General features: G+C 41.5%; 1 protein-coding gene across 10 annotated transcripts in view; it reads left to right on the forward strand.

Annotated features, from left to right (window-relative positions):
* Positions 1 to 914: 914 nt before the first annotated feature.
* Positions 915 to 19,700, forward strand: part of Micu3 (mitochondrial calcium uptake family member 3) — a 94,242-nt gene continuing 75,456 nt past the window's right edge. For 4 of the 10 annotated variants that reach the window (XR_012441504.1, XR_012441505.1, XR_012441506.1 and 1 more), the window contains exon 1: positions 919 to 1,323. Coding sequence is in view for 2 of the 10 variants with exons in the window: in XM_020183127.2 (XP_020038716.1) it covers positions 949 to 1,323 (375 nt within the window). In the remaining 8 variants the exon portion in view is untranslated. Of the gene's footprint in view, positions 1,324 to 19,700 lie in introns of all 10 variants that reach the window. The other 6 variants (XR_012441509.1, XM_074054736.1, XR_012441510.1 and 3 more) reach the window with 4 other exon arrangements.

Raw genomic sequence — 19,700 nt, forward strand, 5'->3', positions numbered from 1 at the left:
ACACTTCTGAACTTAATTGTCTACACCTCCATACTTAGGTTCAGCTACTCCTGACACCATTCCAGTAGTGTGGAAACCAAAGCTAGCATAAGAAATCATCAAAACTGGGGCCAGGGGTAGAAAACTGATCAGAATGTCACATATATTTTCTCATAAAACTGACAATGTAGTAAGCAAACAAAAATTAATACAAAGACAAAAACAAAGTCACGATACGTTTATCGATTCTATTTATACCAAACGCCTCCTGCAAAAAAAAAAATAAGCGAGAGAGTATATTTCAAGATTTTATCTTTATTCAGAATTTTAAAAATCCTTCGTTTTATATACTTAAGGCAGTTCTGATTTGCTAAATTGCGTATTCTCATGCTTCTAGAAAATAACAACGGTTAACTCCAAAACAGCACCACCCTCCCCTCTGCACGAGTCCGCAGGACTCTTTTGGTAGTCAAAACGCTTTGACCTAAAAACAGTAATCTTTGACCCTAACCCAAATTTTACAGCTCATTTTCTTGAACGGGCGAAGATCCGGTAGCAAATGACTCTCACGACCTTGAGTCAGACCTCGGAGGGGCGCGGGCGGGGCCGGGACCATTCACCAAGGCGGCCCGGGGCGGAGGACGCGGGGACCTGCACGCCAGGGCGCCTCGGGGGTCCACCGCCCCGCACAGCGCCCTGCGGGGTCGGGCTCTCGCTGAGCCCCGTCAGCCGCGGTTATTTAAGCCTGCTTGGTTAACCTGGGGAACAGGGCCAGGAGCGAGCCCCAACATCCCCTTCCGAAGGCGACTCCCCGGGTACCCAAAGCTCGGGTCGCAGGGTACTAGCTCTTCAACAGCGACGATGCTCGCCAACCGCGCCGCGCGGACTTCTCGCGAGGTTTCGCACCCCCCACCCCGAGTCCCCCCGCCCCCCTTCCCCTCTCAGTCTGTAGTGCCGGCGGCTCCCGCTATGGCTGCACTGCGGAGGCTTCTGTGGCCGCCGCCTCGGCTGCCGCCGACGCTGTCTCTTCACCACCCCTTCCTCGGGCCGTGGGGGCGGCCTGCGGGGACGGCCCCGGGCCTTCCTGGCCGGCCCTTCTCCTCCTGCGAGGATGAGGAGGGGTCCGTGGCTGCGGCGGCGTGGAGGCGGCGGCGGCGCTGGGGGGAGTTGAGCATCGCGGCGGCGGCGGGCGGCGGTCTTGTCGGCCTGCTGTGCTACCAGCTGTACGGCGACCCCAGGGCCGCCTCGGCGCGGGCGCCCCCCGAGAGCGCGGCCGCGGAGCCCCAGGACCCGCCCCGAGGCCGGGGGCTGCTTCCCATCCCGGTGGCGGCTGCCAAGGAAACGGTATGTGCGCCAGCGGGTGCGCCAGCGGGCGACGGCCAGGTGTCCCCACCTGCGCGCGGTGGGGGGGCCGAGTCGATAAGGTCACCGTGACACCTGACCTTGGAGGTGGTGGAGGCTTGGGCAGCTCCGTGGCTGCAGGTGGGGGAGCCTCCCGTGAACCAGACAAGACCTTCAGTGCCAGGCAGCCCAAGGTCCTTTGCCATGATGCTGTCATTGATGCATTGGGACCTTAAGTGTTGCTACAGCTACCGCCTAGCAACCAAAATCCTACCTCCCCCCCACCCCACCCCCCAAAAAAAAGTCGAAATGAAAGCCATGGCAGGCTAAAAGTGGAGGGTTGCATGTGTGGGAGAAAGGAACTCTCGGACTGGCATGGCAAGAGCAAATGATCCAGGAAATCAAGTGCAGGAGGAGTTTTGCAGCAGTGGTCTGGGGTCTCAAAAGCCACTAATTAGTTAATGGAAGTCCCAAGAGAAGCAATTATAAACCTGTGCAGCCTCCTTATTAGAAGAGAAGACATTCCCAGACTCAACTGTATTTTTAAAGTTGAGAGTCAGTGGTCTTGGCAAGCTGGGGCTCTGGCTCCACAACTTACTAGTTGTGTCACTTTGGGCAAATTAACTTAACTTCCCAGTGCCTTTTTCCTCATCTGTAAAAGAGGCCAGTAGTCTCATAGGGTGTTATGAGAGCTAAAAGAGTAATATATTTGAAACAGAATGGAACACCTGGTGTATAGTAGGCATTCAATTTATTTTATTTGTGTTTTATTCATTATCTTTTTTTTCTCTTCAGTGCTGGGGATCAAACCCAGGGCTTTAATGCATGCTAGGCAAGCACTCTACCACTTGGCTACATCCCCAGTAATATTTTTATTTACTTATATTATTATCACTTAGTGTGTCTGAAATTTTCTGTACTTTTAAAAATCAAACAATACTAAAGTCCTGTGTCTTACCCTTCACAAGTCTTTCATCCTACATTTTGTAATGCCTTCTGTAGGTGACCTTCCCCCCCAAAAAAACAATTTTATAAACTTTTTATCTCGGATTGTAATTTTTACAGTAATGAGCTTTGATGGGGACATTTTTTCATTAATTGTTCTAGGTAAGTAAGGCCCCTTTCAATATGGAAATTTCATGTCTAAAAGTTTTGTGTAAAGTTTTCTTGTATTTTTTTCCTTCTTTTTTTGGGGGGGCAGTGTTGGGTTTGAACTCAGGCTTAACATACTTCCTAGGCAGATACTCTACACCCTCAGCCCTTTTTGCTTTGGTTATTTTGGAGATGGTGTCTTAACACCAACCATCCTCCTATTTTGTGTTTCCTTCCATTGCTGGAATGACAGGCGTGCCACCACAACCAGCCCTTTCCTGCTGAGATGGGGTCTTGCAAACTATCCCCACCAGCTGCCCTTTTGCTTGAAACCTCAATTATCCTGATCTCAGCCTTCCACATAGCTTGGGATGACAAGCCCAACTATTGGTTGAGGTGGTTTCACCAACTCTCCAACTAAGATACTCTCAGTCTCAATCTCCCAAGTATTTAGGATTTACAGGTGTGAACCACTGGTGTCTGGTGTAATATTTCTTTAACATTTTTCCATTCTCCATTGTTTCTATTCTCTTTTTCTGAAACTGCTATCAGTCTGAATTTAACCCTCCTGACAGATCCTAATTTAATTCTAATGCTAACTTTTTTTTTAAACCAATGTGCTGCTTCTTTTGTGTATTTGATTACCCTGAGGTGGCACAAATGATTCCTTTTGATTTTTATAACTATACCTAAGGGTCTTTGATTTATGAAGCCTCTTTTAAAGAGAAGCATATTATGTGAGCATAAGCCTGGCATATGAATGAATCTGTATATGTTATGAGAATAATTTAACTGATGGTAATGAACAGCCATAACCTATTGAAATCTACCAGAAGGCATTTCCTGACTCAGAGATAAAATACCTCTGGGTATCATACTCTTTGATAATGACTTTTTTGGTAATTATCTCTTAAGTCTTTGTCTTTCCTACTTACATCCTTTAATGAGAAGCATTGTGTTGATCTTGGTCACCTTTACATACTCACTGCATGGGACTGGGGCTTAGCTCTGGCAGATGCAATAGTTTTTGAATTAAATAAATCCATACTAAACATTTGTATAGAACAATTCTGTAATTTTTTGTTTAGTCAAAGTATTTATAACATTAGAATTGGAAAGAGTTAAGGTCAAAATTTCATTCTTTGGGAGACCTAGTCATGTGACACTATTTTAATTGTGCAATTAGGCTTGTGAAAGTTTTCTATAACTATGGTCTTGAACTATATTAATATTATAAAGAGATGATGACAACCTTTTCTTAGAATCTTAAAGTTTTAGCCTTAAAGTGCGATATAAAATATAAAATAGGACAATACTAATAAAATAGTGGAAAAATTTTTGTTTCAGAACCGCGTTTTTGTTTCAGGCTCAGAAAAAAGTAACCTATTGGACTGCTTAACACACTTTAATATTTTTACTTTTTATATATAACACATAACCTATTTTATGATTTATTCATTTAAAAAAACTTTAAGCAACTTGATTTAGTTTTACTCTGTCATGGAAATCAAGTTAGATCAATTTTGTATGTTTTTGTATATTCTTATAATAATTGTCGATAAGCATGGATTTTAAAGTTTCTTTCACTGTATATCTTTTCCAACCTATTTTCAAGGCAGCACTTAATCTTTTCTTTTTTTTTTTTTTGGTGGTATTAGGGTTTGAACTCAGGGCCTTGTGCTTGCTAGGTAGGCACTGTACCACATAAGCCATACCTCCAAGGCAACAATTCCTGAGATGTGAAGTTATGCTTATTTTTTCTCTGAATATTGCAGTTTGCCAGATACATAAGTGCAGAAAAATCTTACTATTTTTTTAGAGTGAGGGATGTCAGACAGATATGAAATTGAAGATGAATTAATTGTGTGTAGAATTACATTGTTGTATAAGAAGCTAAAGCAGGTGTTTTCCTCATTTGGTTTCCTAAATCACCTTGTAATAAATATGTGCACCACATTCTACCTGCATGCCTTATGGCCTGTAACACTTTGAGGGTAGATGTTTTTCTGTAACTATATCACAAAGTAAAATTTGGAAAAAATTTTCTTATTTCTGTTTATGCCAAACCTAGAGTGTTAGAAACAAATGCACCTTTATTCTTGGTTTAATAAAAGCTAGTTATAACAGTTTGTGAATGTCCATTTTTTTTAGGTTCACAATGGAAATCAGGAAATGAAACTATCATCACCTTGGATTTAAGTTTAAAAAATAAAAAAAAATCATCTGTATTTCTCTTCCAAGACTTAGACTTTACTTATTTTCAGATAATGTACAGAAATCAATTTGAATGAAGGTGTATAAGTTTTTCTTCTTAACCTATGTAATTTTCACCTTTAAAAACCATATAAACATTGACTTGTATTATGAACTGAAATTCATCTGTATTTGGGGTTAATATGACTTTCTAATTGATTCTCACATGTAATCGCTTATTTATTTTGGCCTGGACAGTTTGTGACTTCTAAATAAAATAAAGCTGCCCTGTTAGAGATTGAATATACAGTTTTCCACTAATTTTTGAGAAATGAATGCCATTTTCTACCTAAGGATTAAAGAGGACATTTGGGATCATTAAAACAATTATTTTAACCCTAAATTTTAGTTTATTTATAGGACATGGTATGATATTTTGATATATGTATACCGTTGTGTACAATGATTAAATCAAGCTAATTTATCATATGTATCATCTTACATACCATTTTGAAGCTTCTTTAAGGGAGATTTCATTCATCACCTACATTTAACACATAAGCCTTATATCTTATAAAATTGTAATGATTTCATGTTTAATGAGTGAGTGAATAAAAAATACACAAAGAAGTTATAATTTTTCCAATTAAAGTTCTATACAGATACTGCTTTTACAAAATCATTTCATCCTTGCAAATTTGAATGTGATTTTATAGAGATCAGGAGATCATCTCAACAACTTAAAGGAAGGCAGAATAATGGATATCTGTAACCTCATTATGTTATCTGTGAGGACTAATGACTAGAAACTTAGTCATGTAGCGTTAGCAGATGTAAATTGAGTACCTAATTACAATTTCATGAAAGAGCAGGTGCAAAGTGCCTGCATTTGTTTCTTCTGTCACTATAAGCATATAATACGACAAAAGATTTACTTTCTTTGGAGACATCCTTAGTCTTTCAGCATTAGTGGCCAAATACTTAAATGTTTTTCTTATTTTGGGATGGTTGTACATGTAAGATTATATATCTAAATTGTTGACCTCCTGTTTCCCATACTGGTTTTACCTAGTTGCTCTGTAGCTATCAGTTTACCAATTTAGCGGTTCTGTTAGCAAACGGCCCCTTTAATTCCCTCACTCTTCATCTTTTCCCTTGTAAATAATACACAGTATTGCCTTTGATATACTGAAAGTATTGTACATGCTGGACTTAAAAAAGTATTATGGTATATCATTTATGTTAGAGGGCCTAATTCTATGTAAATGATTAAATTTTTTGGTCATTCTGGAGAGTGAATGCAGGGTCTTATGCATGCTAAGCACATGTTCTACCATTGAGTTGCATCCCTAGCCCTAAATAATTAATATTTTTAAAGAATTGTCAAGCAGTTTCTTTTAATTTCATGGGCGTAGTATGAAGCTTTCTGTTTTATGTCTCATTCAGAAACACAATGGTTGTATCCATGTATTTATCCATCCAGGCATTTGTTCATTCAAATACTTCATTCAAAGAATATTGACATGTACTTAGTACATGTAGGTACTAGAGATTTAGTAGTAAGTGAAGCTAAAATTCATATACTTTTCAGTTCATAATCTAGTAAGGATACTGAATAACTAATAATGCAGTGTAGTAAAATGATATGATGGGAATAACAAAATATACCATGGGACATATAACCTGCTAGGAAATGTGACTTCCTGGAGAAAGTAACATTCATGGGACTTAAAAATAAGCAGGGACTATTTGGTGGCTCTGGAAACTGAATCCAGATGGAGGATGAGCTGAAGGGAAATTTTCCACTTGAATATACAGGTCAGAATCTCTGGAGAGAAATCTATATTACAGAAATAGATTTGGGGATCATCAAGTATTAAAGTCAACATGTGTAGAATGTGAAAAGCACATGAGAAGAGAGTCCTGGTGAATTATCAGTGACTTGAACTGACAGAGAAAGGGAGATGCAAAGCTGAGAAGTTCCAGACAGGTGAAAAGAAAGTCTATAGAGTCATGAAAGCCAATTAAAGATAGTACTTAAGAGAGAAAGCATTCAGTTACAGTGAATGCTACCCAAGTAGGTCAACTGAGAGATAGAAAGTGTACATTGGATTTAACAAGAATGGGGTCATGAGGGATTTGGAAAGAACTGGAGGTAAAAATCAGCTAGTAGGGTAAGTTGAAAGTAAAAGTGAAGAAAAGGTAAGGTCAAGGGGGTGAGGCAGTTGACAATGCTTTCCAGAATTTGGCCATGAGAGAGGGTGGTAGTTCAGACACGGAATTTTTTTAAAGGTGAAAGACCCTCAGCTATGTTTAAATGCTGAAGGAAAGGAGTAGAAGATTTCCCGAGGACCCAGGTAAAAGTGGGAGGTAAAAGTTAAAGCCCAAGAGGAGCTTAATCTTACGTAATGGGAGGGATGCTACTTCGTTGTAATGAGAGGATAGGGTGGAAGAAAGCAGATTGTGCTAGTGGCAAGCAGTTGAAGGAATTCTTGCCTGGTGACTTCTGTTTGCTCTGTGAAATAGGAGATGGTGTCATCTTCTGAGAACAAGATGTAGAAATGTGTGGAATAATCACAGTAGAGATTTGGAGGGGAATGGATTATTGAAATAGCCACTATTAGAAAACTAGAAAGCAATGAAATCTTTTATTTTCTCATATTGTGTTTGCAAGGCTAAATATGAGCTTTTAAATGACAACATGAAATTTTAGCTTACTCTTGAAATGTAGCATTTTTACATGATCTCAACTTTTTTTGTAGTATTAACATAAGTTGTGTATAGTGTTCCTTTTATTGAGATGTATAAACTTTAGTAATCTGATATAATTAGTACTTTTTTTTAACCTTCGATGTAATATTTAACTTATATAGAAAATGCTCCAAACTTGCAATATATACAAATTTTGTTCGTTGTGTTTAAACTTGATAGGCAAGTTTTGATTTGAGAATGTTAGATCTACTGATATCCCATAATTATCATACCAAACATTGAGAATTTGAGTTACCTTATTTTGTGTAGTGTAAACACCGTTGTGTTAAGAGAAAAAAATGTGTTCTAAAAAAACAAACAAGCTCTATTAGTATCATTGCCTATCTAGCATTGAAGAAAATGCCCAGTCATTTGTATAGTAAATAAGATTTTCTAGATATATTTTCTTTTCCCCTTTAAGCCTTTAACCCCTTTTCTCTTTGATATATTAATATACTTTGTTAATTAAAACGTGAAACTTCAGTGCCATATCATTTAGTTGACTTGCGCTAGTAATGCTATGTAGTAGTAATGTGTATGAGCATGAAAGAGTTATTTTTCCAAATTGCAAAAGCAAAATTCATGTTTTCTGCTTTTTTTTCCCCCCTTTATTATTTTGGTGCTGATGCTGGGGTTCGAACTCAGGGATTTGTGCTGGCTAGGCAGGCGCTCTACCACCTGACTCATGGCCCCAGTCCTTTTTGCCTTATTTATTTTTCAGATAGACTCTCACTGAATATCCTTTCTTTTTTTTTTTTTTCAGACTAGCCTTAAACTTCCATCCTCCCAATCTTCACCTCCCAGGTAGCTGAGATTATAGGTATGAGCCACTGTTCTTACTTCTAAGTCTCCTTTTAACCAGTTTGATACTCTAAACTCCATCTCCAGAATTTGGAATACAGCAGGTGTATAAAAGACAATTTCAAATCATTAACTTTTTTCTAGTTTTTGGTAAGGATTATACCTATCCACTTGATTCTGTTAAGTATTGACTAGCTAATATATTTTGATTATAAGGGAGATAATGGATGGCTCAAACTACTTGCAGTATTTCACAGTGCATTTTTTAAAACTGGTTTCACATTAAATCAGAAAGACTTTATATCTTATAAGTTAGGCATAGTTTAAGCTAGCTCCACCCTATTAACATTGGTTGTATTTAAACAGAATCCTCTAAAGCTTTTCTAACCACTTTAAGTGTTGCTAATCTGACAGTAGGATGTGACCTGTCATTCTTCACAGACATTTGTTGTATTCAGGAGATTAAGAAATGTTTAGTTGATGGTAGGTTATTACCATCAAGCTTAATAATAGGCAGCCTTTGGACTAGGTTTGTGCTGAATGGTTATCAGTGTGACCTGAACTTTATCCTCCTTTTGGATTTAATCTTTTTTTTTTTGTCACATGGCCTTCACCAGACTGCCTCCTATCCAAAAAAGTGAGTCATCAGAATTTTATATAAAAAAGAAGTAGCAAAGAATATACTCTTAACACCCTTTTGGTCCAGTACTGTACAGATATGCTGTCACAGTTGTCTGCTGTGTTTCCTCTAATCTGCCAGTCCTGTTTATTACCTGATTCTCAAAATTGATTGAAGTTTTTTATCTTATGATTTAACAAATGAAAGTCAAGACATATTTGGAAAGAAGATAATTTGATCCAATAGTCTAAATTTTATGGAAGGTACAAATATCAGATGCAGTTGTAGACTAAATAGTTAATCAAAAATAGCACACATAGATATCACCAAATAGTTAAAATTTAGTACTTAACCTGAATTGTAGTGGTTATTTTAAATTTTGTATGAAATTAGTAGCACCCCTTGGGCAAAGGGGTACCATTCTCATGATCTTGCCATTTGTTAGCAAGTTATAGAAGAGCAGTACTTTTTATCTTTAGTCTATATCCACACTTCTCATCTAACAGGATTTAGAACATTGCTAAAGTCATAGATCAGGATGAACATTGATCTTTTGGAAAGTGGTGAAAAATTGGAATGATGTGAGAAATGAATGAGAGAAGGATTATCTGAATATCAGAAGTTACTCAGGTAGTAGGTAGTAGTATCATTTGATTGCAGGCTGATAGAGGAAGTTCTATAGACATGTCTGTTCTGTATTTTGGTGATATGTTTTATTCAATAAGAAATGTCTTAGAATGTACAGAGAAAGTGGCGTTCTGAAATGGTTCTGTATCATTCAAGCATCTTCTACATCAGTGTTTTCTTAATTGTAGAACAGAGTGGCTCTCCAGGGAGTTTAATTTTGTGGGGGAAACAAGGCACTGAGGAACTGAGAGAGGAAACAAGGGTATCTTAAATTCCAGAAGATGGTGAGAATGTGATATATCTAGTATTCTGGACTAGGTACTACAGCTTAGTGTTAATCTTCACGCTTGGGGTATGTTTAGGAAAATAGAGGTCTTTTTCCTGTTCCCTCATATTCTTTCTTTACATAGACCTCCTTGCCTGTTTCAACTTGAGATTGCTCTCAGTAAAACTTTAAAGTCAGGCATTAAAGTGATTATGGAAGTAACACAGATGAAAGTTAGCTGTAATAAAGAGCTCTTAGTTTGAGGTCAGAAGACCTAGATAAGATAATGACTTTGCCTTTACTTATCTAAACATGGTGGAAGTGAGTCAGCACCTTTTAATTGGCCTTCCAGTAAGTGTCAGAAAACACTTATTTTTATTTCACTGGTGAAAACTTAGACAAATGGCTCTATCTTACTGAAGCAAAGAAATGTAATTTTTGTGTATGTGTGTATGCTATTGTGCCTAGCTAAAAATCAGGGTTCTCTTGGTAAGGAAAAATTGGAGGGTAGATAATAAACATCTTTCATTCTTTGTCAGGCGAAGTATGTTGTGTTGGGAAGATGACTTTTAAATGAAATTAAAACCTCAAATTATGGAATATTCATTTACTAAAATAAAGGGTTTAGCCTCCAGGTTCTAGCAATATAGCATAGTACATAATCTTCATAAAAATCTTTCAAACCTACTTATAAATATCACAGTGTACTTATGGGAAACTACAGAAAATTGTCAGGTGCGCAAAAATGTAAGAAATGTAGAGAAAGTGTGTGAGCTGTAGTCTGTTTAGGGGAGGAAGAGCAATTGAGGGGTCATTATATTCATGGAATTATAGGGACTTGGATTTTAATTCCCAGAAGACAAGACCTGTCTGGTCCAAGGAAGTTGGAACTGATACCATTTGCCTAACGCCAGAATTCTTATGTCTTTTGATGTATTTGTATATCCCTTCGCACCTTGCACGTGCATTTTGAATAAATGCTTTTGAATGTACTCATTATTATAATCAATGTAGTTTCTCTGTCACCAGCTACTTTAACTATCATGCCCTTAACTTTTAAATTCTCATTTTAAAAATGGATAACCTCCCAAATCTAAGTAAGAATTTATACAACAAAAGTATGTATACCACATAAACAACATTATATGTGAAGACTATATTATCATTAAGTAGTCTCAGTCTGCAAAAATAAAAATAAATTCTATACTTTAATGAAACCTGAAGGAGAATCTGCTTGGTGCTTTGAGTTACAGTTTGCTTATGATCTGAGAGATTTACTGTCCATAGTCTTCTGCAAACCCACCAGCACTTTGAGTGTAATCCAGAGCCATTTTCCAAGTGTATCTTTTATGATCTGCTGGAAATTTATGAGCCTGCAACAAACACTACTAAATTCTCTATTTGAGGATAGAGAGCTTATTCCATTTCTGTGCACATAATCCCTTCTCTGTACTTTTTTTTTGGTGCTGAGGATTAAACCCAGAGCCTTGTTCTCTATCACTAGAGCTTTGACACCCCAGCCCACCAGCCCTTTTGTTTTTGAGTAGAGTCTCCCTGCTGCCTTTGCCAGGGTTAGTCTTGAACTCTTGATCCTCTGCCTCAGCCTCCTGAGTAGCTGAGATTACAGACATGTACCATCACATTAGGCCATTGTCTCTACTTTTATAGGTAACCATGAATATTTCAAACTGGGAGTATTTAAGACTTTCTCTTAGATAATAAAACTGAATCTCCAAACAATACTCTTTAAGTATAATACTCTAAGAGCTAAGTTAGAGGCTCACATATTAGTTATGCCTTTAAAATGTGTCTCAAATGAGATAGACATGTAGTCTGAGTGCTCTGCAACCTGTCTATCTTAAGTCATTTAATGTCATTTCTTTATCTGTCAAGATTTGAGTCTGTAAGGTCCATTTCTGCTATACGTTTCTTTAATCTTAAAATCTTAAAACTTTATTTGGTTTTTACTAGTGGTGGTTTTGGTCTTGTTTGTATCCCCTAACCCTCTCTGAATTTAATTTTAAAATCTACTTTAGCTGGGCATGCTGGTACCCACATGTAATTCCAGCACTCAGGCTGAGGCAGGAGGACTGTGAGTTTGAGGCCAGCCTGGGCTATGTAGTCAGACCCTGTCACAAAAATACATAAATAAATTAATTTCTGCATTTTACTACTTTTATAAACTTTATCCCAGATAATACCTTTTTGGCTTTCATTCCTGTTAAATTTAAGTGATACTTGAGTTCTTTCCAAAATATTATATTCAAATGGAGTGGGAATAAACTGCAAAAACTAAATAATATATGACTTATAAAACTTGTTCAAGATGTGGTGGTACAAGCCTGTAATCTCAATTACTTGAAAGGCTGAGGTTAGAGGACCACAAATTCAAGGCCTGCCTAGGTAACAGCAAAACCCTGTCTCAAAATAAAATTTTAAAAAAAGGATAGGGATGTAGTTTAGTGGCAGAGTGCTTGCCTAGCATAACAAAGCCCTGAGTTTAATCCCCAGTACTGTAAAAAATAAACACGATCAAAAACTTACTCATTTCTTCAACAATTTCTATAATGAAAATTGGATATTTTTAAATGTAGTAGTTTAAAAACAGTAGTTTAAATGTAGTAGTTTATATGTTTTTCTTACATTCTTTTATGTGATTTTTAGGCCAAATTTAAAAGATAATTGAATATTCTACCATTCAGAATTACAAAATTAATATTGTGACACATTTGTTTGGAAGGGAAGCTGTCTCTCCCTAATTAGAATTTAAGACTTGTTAGCAGCTAGAGGACTGGCAACTTGGAATTCTCCTGTTGGAATGACATTGGGCCAAGGCTGGCAGGCATGAGACGCCTTCTAGTGGGTTGCAGGTGCTTCAAGGCTGGTTGATAGGCAGGCAACCTTGACCTGGGACTAACAACTGGAAACACCCCTATGAGAAACAGGTGGGCCAAGGATTCCAGGACTGACTTTACTTTTTTTTATTATTATTATTATTTACAAATGATCCAAGGAGCGATTCTAAAGTGAAATCTACAAATAATCAAATTGTTCCAGAGAGTAAAATTACTCGCTGGAACATTTTAAATTAGGCCACATGAGTAGAGAAAAGGAGTAGATAAGTTGCTTATGGATGGTAGTATGGACTGAATGTGTCCTCCCCAAATTCATCTGTTTAATCTCTGATGCTCCTTGTAGCAGTATTTGGAGATTGGGCCTGTAAGGAAGTAATTAAGGGTAAATGAAGACGTAACGCTTGTTCTCTCACTCTTGCTTTATCTCTTCACATACTCTGAGGAAACATCTTGGAAGGACATAGAAAGAAGGTGGCCATCTGTAAGCCAGAAAGAGAATCTTTACCAGAAACCAATCATGCCCAGCACATTGATCTTGGATTTTCACCCTCTGGACATATGAGAAAATACATTTCTACTCTTTAAGCCATGGTATTTTGTTATGGCAGCCCAAGAGCTTACTAATATAGTTGGGTAAGCTCAGGATGATTTATTTAGGGAAAAATAATCTAAATATCAATGTTGTGTTATGATTGTTTCCTGCAGCTGCAATCTAAAACTATCTTGGAGCCTATATCAGTTACTTTTGCTGTCCATTGCCTGGCCTCCTAAGCCTTTCTTTGAAATCTACATGAAACCTTCATGATCCTGCAACTCTGATTCTGTATGACTGAAAATTCAGCATCATATGGATGATACCAGGGTCTGCTGCCTTCTTGAGCAGTAGCTAGGCCCTCTTGCACCACAACTGCAGTGGCATTTTGAGTGCCAAGGAGCCTTGTATGTGCCGGATGCCATAGCCCAAATGCTATGCTGTCTTGTAATTTCTTCTGCCAAATTAAATAATTAGTTCATTACTTTTAAATTCAGCTTCACTCAAAGTCTCAAGACATTTGCATTCATATCTACAATTTGGTCTCTGAATTCCCACCAAAATTGCTTATTTAACTCTGCTTACAGTGTCCTGGGCCTTTTCTAGCCTGCTTCTTCAAACTTGTAAATTTCTCCATAAACTAGTTTCAATGGCTTAAGAACCACATGGTTAGGTTTAGTCACAGCAACAATCCCACTTTTCTGGTGTCAGATGTCTGTATAGTTACTTTAACTTAGCTGTGATGAAAACACCTGTGATGGAGATAGTTGTGAAGGAAAGATGTATTGCAGCTTACGACTTCAGAGGTTTCAGTCCATCATGGTTGGCTTTGTTTTTTCTGGGTTCTTGGTGAAGCAGAACATCATGGTAGCAAGAGCATGTTGAGGAAGAGGCTGTTTGCCTCATGGTGGACAGAAGCAGAGTAGAGTGAGGATAAGATACAGCCCCCAGTGGCTCATGCCATCGTAGCTACTCAGGAGGCAGAGATCAGGAGGATCGCAATTCAAAGCCAGCCTGAGCAAAAAAAGTTTGCAAGATCCTATTTTGGAAAAATCCTTCACAAAAATAGGGCTTGTGGAGTGGCTCAAGGCAAAGGGCGTGAGTTCAAGCCCCAGTATCACACACACACACAAAAATACAGCCCCCAGGGACATGCCCCAAGTGACCTACTTCCTCCTGCTGGGGCAGCACCTCCTAAAATTTGTGTCACCTGCTGGGGACCAAACATTTAACATATTCAAACCATAATTGTATAGTCAGGCCTCGATGACAGTGGTTATACGTATAGCTAGAGATTTTGTCATTAAGGGTCAGCCATCACTCTGAAGAAATAAGTAGTAATACCACATTGTAATCTGGATATTTGGAACTGAGTCAGGAAAACTGAGAGAAAGGTAACAAAGCATAAAGAGGGTGGGTATCACAAAGAAATGCCAGGTATTTGAATAGTTCTATCAACATAGGCATAGTGAACATTGAACTTATTAGTGCCACGGAGTTACTTGATACTTTATACTTTAGGCATGGAGCTGAACAGCCAAAAACTGTTTCAAGATGTTAACTAATTAAAAGAGTGTATTTTGTTGATTAGCTGATTCTGTTAGCCAAGGGAGAAGGAAGTGTTCTCATTGGTTTTTACTTAGTCTTTGTATTTGTATAAAAGTTTATATGTTTAATATTTATTTATTCATTTTAAAGTTGGAAATGCTAAAGTTCAGAGAGATTAAGTACTTTTCCCAAGGTTACCTAACTAGGAAGTAATGAAGCTGGTATTGAAAGTGTTAGGTCGACGCTGAGGGGAAGGCCAAATTGGAGCCAAATAACAAAGCAAGCAGGCTTTAAGCAGGCTTTATTGAGAGCGCACTCTCGGGCGAGGTTCACCGTCCCCAAGTCCCCAAAGAACAGGGCCGGAGAAGTCGTGCCGGAGAAATGGCAGCCCAGTTTTTATAGCCTGGGTGAAGTCAAGAGCTTAAGGTATTATGGGGCATCGAGATAGGTTGAGAAATGGCAGCCCAGTTTTTATAGCCTGGGTGAAATCGAGCTTAAGGCATTATGGGGCATCGAGATAGGTTGAGGTTTGGTGGGGAGGAGCTCAGGGTAATATGGATCTGTAGGATAGGTCATACATGGCCCATTGCCCACCAGCGGGAGTTGCCATGATAATTAGAGGGAAAGAGGAAAGAGGAGGGTGAAACGGGAAGTCTCTAATCGTCATGCGCAGGAGTTGCCATAGTAACCATGAAGCCTCTAATCGCTGCGTGCTGTAATCACTGTGTGCTGGAGTTGCCATGGTAACCAGGAAGCCTCTAATCACTGTGTGTTGGAGTTGCCGTGGTAACCATGAAGGGAAGGAGAGGATGGAGTGGAAAGTTGAGCAGAGTCCCTGATCGCCACAGGGTGGCTGCCCACTGGCCAAACATCCCAGACTCAGAACTGGTTCTGGCTACTTCCTGCTGAAAGGGGGTGAGGTTAGGGGCTAGGGATGTCTTGGGCCACTTGACCGGTGCAGCCAGACCCTATCAGGAGGAGCTGGTAGTCATGAACCTGGAGCATCATCTGGTTGAAGGTTACCCGAGTTAATTTTCATATGAATGAAATCGATCTGCCAATCTTCACCGGGCTGGCTACCGCGGAGTTGGTGGAGGGATTGGCAGAGATGGAGTCTGCTGTGGGGGTTTGCTTGACAGCAAACGGAGCAGGCCTCCTGGACCCGACAGATAGTGGATTGGAGGCCCCTGGGGTGAAACAAGGGTTCCAGGAAGGAGAGAAGGGCCTTGGGGCCTGTGTGTAGTGAGTTGTGGATGGCAGTGATGACCTCTGTTGTCTGGCCCAAGGGGAGGATCAGACGGTTGTCTTTGAAGATCCACCCATTGGGGGACATAATTGCCCCTTCTCTGAGGAGAGCAGTTTGTTCTTTTGGCTCATAGTTTGGAGTAAAGCTAGAAGAGAGGAAAAGGATAGGTGGGGGAATTGACTGTTCGGCTGTCTTTCGGGTGGTTAGATCCGTAAAGGCGTTTCCTTGTGCCACTGGGTAGTTGGAGGTCTGGTGTCTCCTGTAATGGATGATGGCGACCCCCTTTGGGAGTTGTAGAGCTTGTAATAGTTTGCCAATGAGGGGTCCATTGACCACCGGGGTGCCCTGTGTAGTCAAGAAGCCCCTCTCCTTCCAGATGGCTGCATGAGAATGTGCTATAAGGAAAGCATATTTAGAATTAGTATATATATTAGCAGTTTTATCTTTGGCAGTGTGAGCACCTGGGTTAAAGCTGTGAGTTCAGCTTTTGAGATGTTTCCAGGGGGAGGCAAGTTGCTGTCAGTACCCGAGGAGGGTTGATGGTGACTCCGGCATAGGCGGCTTGGTGGCCTCTCTGGTCATCTAGGATGGAGCTCCCGTCAACAAACATAGTGAGGTCAGGAGACGGTAAGGGAGAGTTGGTAAGATCCTGCCTGGGGGTCATGAGATTCTGTACTGTTTCAGGACAGGAATGGGTTGGGTTAGAGGCTATTGGTGTGGCCTGGGAAGCAGTGTAGCAGGGTTGAGTGGGGAGCAAGTAGTGAGAGTTATATCAGGATTGTCGATGAATAGGAGGTGAAATGTCTGTAGGCGGGAAGCTCCAATGAGAGAGAGAGAGGAATGGGTGAGGAGGTCAGCGAGTTTGTGTGGGGAATATACAGTTATTGGTTGTAGTTGGGATAGCTTAAGAGTCTCCCTGGTGAGGGTGGCCGCTGCTGCAACAAAAGCTCAGAGGCATGGCTGCCAGCCCCTGACAGTGGGATCCAGCTGCCTGGAGAGGTAAGCGATTGGTCGGTGAATAGGGCCTGATAGTTGGGTAAGGACCCCTTTGGCTATTCCAGAAGTTTTATTTGTAAATAGATGGTATGGTTTGGAAGGCTTTGGGAGGGCCAAGGCTGGAGCCTGAAGGAGGTGTCCCTGAGAGAAGAAAAACAGCGATGGACCATGGATGGAGAGGTGAGTGGACCAGTGGGAGTCTCCTTGGCAGCCTGGTACAGTGGGCGGGCCAACAAGGCAAAATTAGGAATCCAGTGTCTTAAAAAACCCAATGAAGCCCAAGAAGGAAAAAATTTTGGGGGCATCATTAGGAGGAGGGAGGTCCTTCAAGGTTTGGACCCGGTCCATGGTAAGTGCCTTTGAGATGGGGGTGAGACAGAAGCCCAGGAAAGTAACAGCTTGTAAGCAGAGTTGGGCCTTGGCTGGGGAGACCCGGTATCCCTTAGAGGCTAGAAAGTTAAGGAGATTGGCTGTTCCTGTTTCAGGGTCCTGCTGGAAGGGGGAGCACAGAAGGAGGTCATCGACATATTGTAGAAGTGTACTGGGTTTCTGAAATAGGAAATTGGGGTCTACAGGGATATTGGTTAGGGTCCTTAAGAGAAATGTAGATGGGCGAGTGGTGTGTAGCCACAACCGGGACTGAGATGTCCCAGACAATGGGGTTGACCGGAAGAGGAAAGGTGGGTGGAGCAGGTCCAGGAGGCGAAGGGGCTAGGTGGCTGGCAGAGGCCAGAAGGAGTGATTGGGAAGCTAGAGGTTCTGGTAGGTGGGGAGGGATGGTTATGGAGGCCCCAAGCTTTGTTACAATATCTCGACCTAGAAGTGGGGCAGGGCAGGATGGGATGATAAGGAAAGAGTGTGGAAATATTATACCTGTAGCAGAGCAAGGAACGGGCAGAGTTTTATGTGGGCCGAAGGGAAAGCCATGAATTCCCGTAACAGAGACTGATGAAGGAACTGTTAAACCCGAGTGGGCAGGCAGCAGAGAATAGGTAGTCCCCATGTCCAAGAGGAAGGAGATGGACTTACCCGCTACCTGGAGCATGACCCTGGGCTCGGCGAGGGTGATTGGGGTCCCTGAGTCAAGGCATTGTCAATCTTCTGCCAGTACAAGAAAGTTGGGGATCTGGATGTCTGGTGGGGCTGACCCTCCACGAGGAGCCGTAGGGGGTAAGCCCTGTCCAGGACAGTCTGATCCCCGGTGACCCACCTGTTTGCATTTTGGGCAGGGTTTAGTTGGAGGTCTCGGGTTGGGGCATTGGCAAGCCCAGTGGCCTTTCTTGCCACATTTGAAGTAGGCCCCCAGAGGGGCTGATGGGAGGTTTCAGGTTCCCTGGCCGCAGGGCTGCCACCAGGCTTGGGTTTGGAGGGCCACCTTTTGTTGGAGGTGTTTTTGGTGGGTTGATTTTGCTGCCTCTTGGGGGCATTAAAACTTTAAATGCCATTTTCATCAGATCCTGTATAGGGGTTTGAGGGCCATCTTTGGCCTTTTTTAGTTTAGCTCTAATATCTGGTGTGGACTGAGATATAAAATGTCCAGCCAGGATTGGTGCCCCAGCAGGGGAGGTAGGGTCTAATTGGGTATATTAGGTGAGGGCCTCCTGGAGATGGTTAAGAAAAAGGGCCGATTTTCATCAGCTCCCTGGGTTATCTAGTGGGAGTTTGTCAAAATTTACAATTTTGTTGGACACTGTGTTTATGCCCTGTAGGAGGCATCAAATCATTATGTCTCGCCGGCAGTGTCCTGGAGCTTCGGGTTGATAGTCCCAGTTAGGGTTGCGGTTGGGAATTGTGTCTTCCCCAACTGGGACTGTGGGGTCAGCTAAGTGGACACAGTGTCAGGCAGCCGCCTTAATGCGTTCCCACTTCCAACGGGTGAGGGTGGAGGCCATAATGATGAATATGTCATGCCAAGTTAAGTCATAGGCCTGAGATAGGTAGTGGAACTCTTTGGCATGAGCAGAGGGGTTGGTGGAGAAGGACCCCGGGTGCTTTTCTATCTGTGATAGGTCCTGGAGGGAGAAAGGAACATGAACTTGGACATGGACATGTCCTCACCTTTTGGAGAGGACAAAAGAGAGGAGGTGGGGAAGGGCGGTGTAAGCGAGTGTGGGAGGCTATTGGGGATGTAAGAGGGCAGGGAGTAGGTGGAACAGAGGGTGTGGGAGGCAAGGCCAAAAGAGATGGCTGCTTGGGTGGGGAAGGTTCTGTGGGTGGGGGGAGGGGAAGGGGAAGCCAGATGTGACGATGAGGGTGGCTGTGGTCGGTGGGGGGGAGAGGTGAGGAATTCAGTGGATTCAGATAAAGGAGAAGGGTTGGGGTATGGGGGAGGGGACCCAGAAGAATTGGGTGTTAGAAGGATCTGGGAAGGGGAACATTGGAGGCACAGAGAGGGGCGAGAGTGCAGTTTCCCAGAAGGCCTGTACGTATGGGACCTCAGACCATCTATGAGTTTGATGGCAAAAATTATCAAGATCCGTGAGGATATTAAAATCAAAAGTGCCCTGTGGAGGCCATTTTGAGTTGTTTAAGGTGTATTGTGGCCATGCCATGGTGCAGTAGAAAATGAGCTGCTCGTGGCGGAGGTCTGGAGAGAGTCCCAAATTTTGAAGTTTGAGAGGAGACAGGACAAGGGAGTCCCTGAGTCTGGCTTGGATTGGGAGGACCCCATCCCTGAATTGTTGGAGGTCTCAACTTTTAGAGAAGCATCCCTCACTAAAAGAGGAGACCCGGTTCGGAGGAGGCAGCATGGACAGGGGACAGGTCAGGACCCATTGCCCACCAGTGGGAGTTGCCATGGTAATTAGAGGGAAAGAGGAAGGAGCAGGGTGAAACGGGAAGTCTCTAATTGCCAT

Source organism: Castor canadensis, chromosome 14 (genome assembly GCF_047511655.1).
Source record: "Castor canadensis chromosome 14, mCasCan1.hap1v2, whole genome shotgun sequence".
NCBI classification, from domain to species: Eukaryota; Metazoa; Chordata; class Mammalia; order Rodentia; family Castoridae; genus Castor; species Castor canadensis.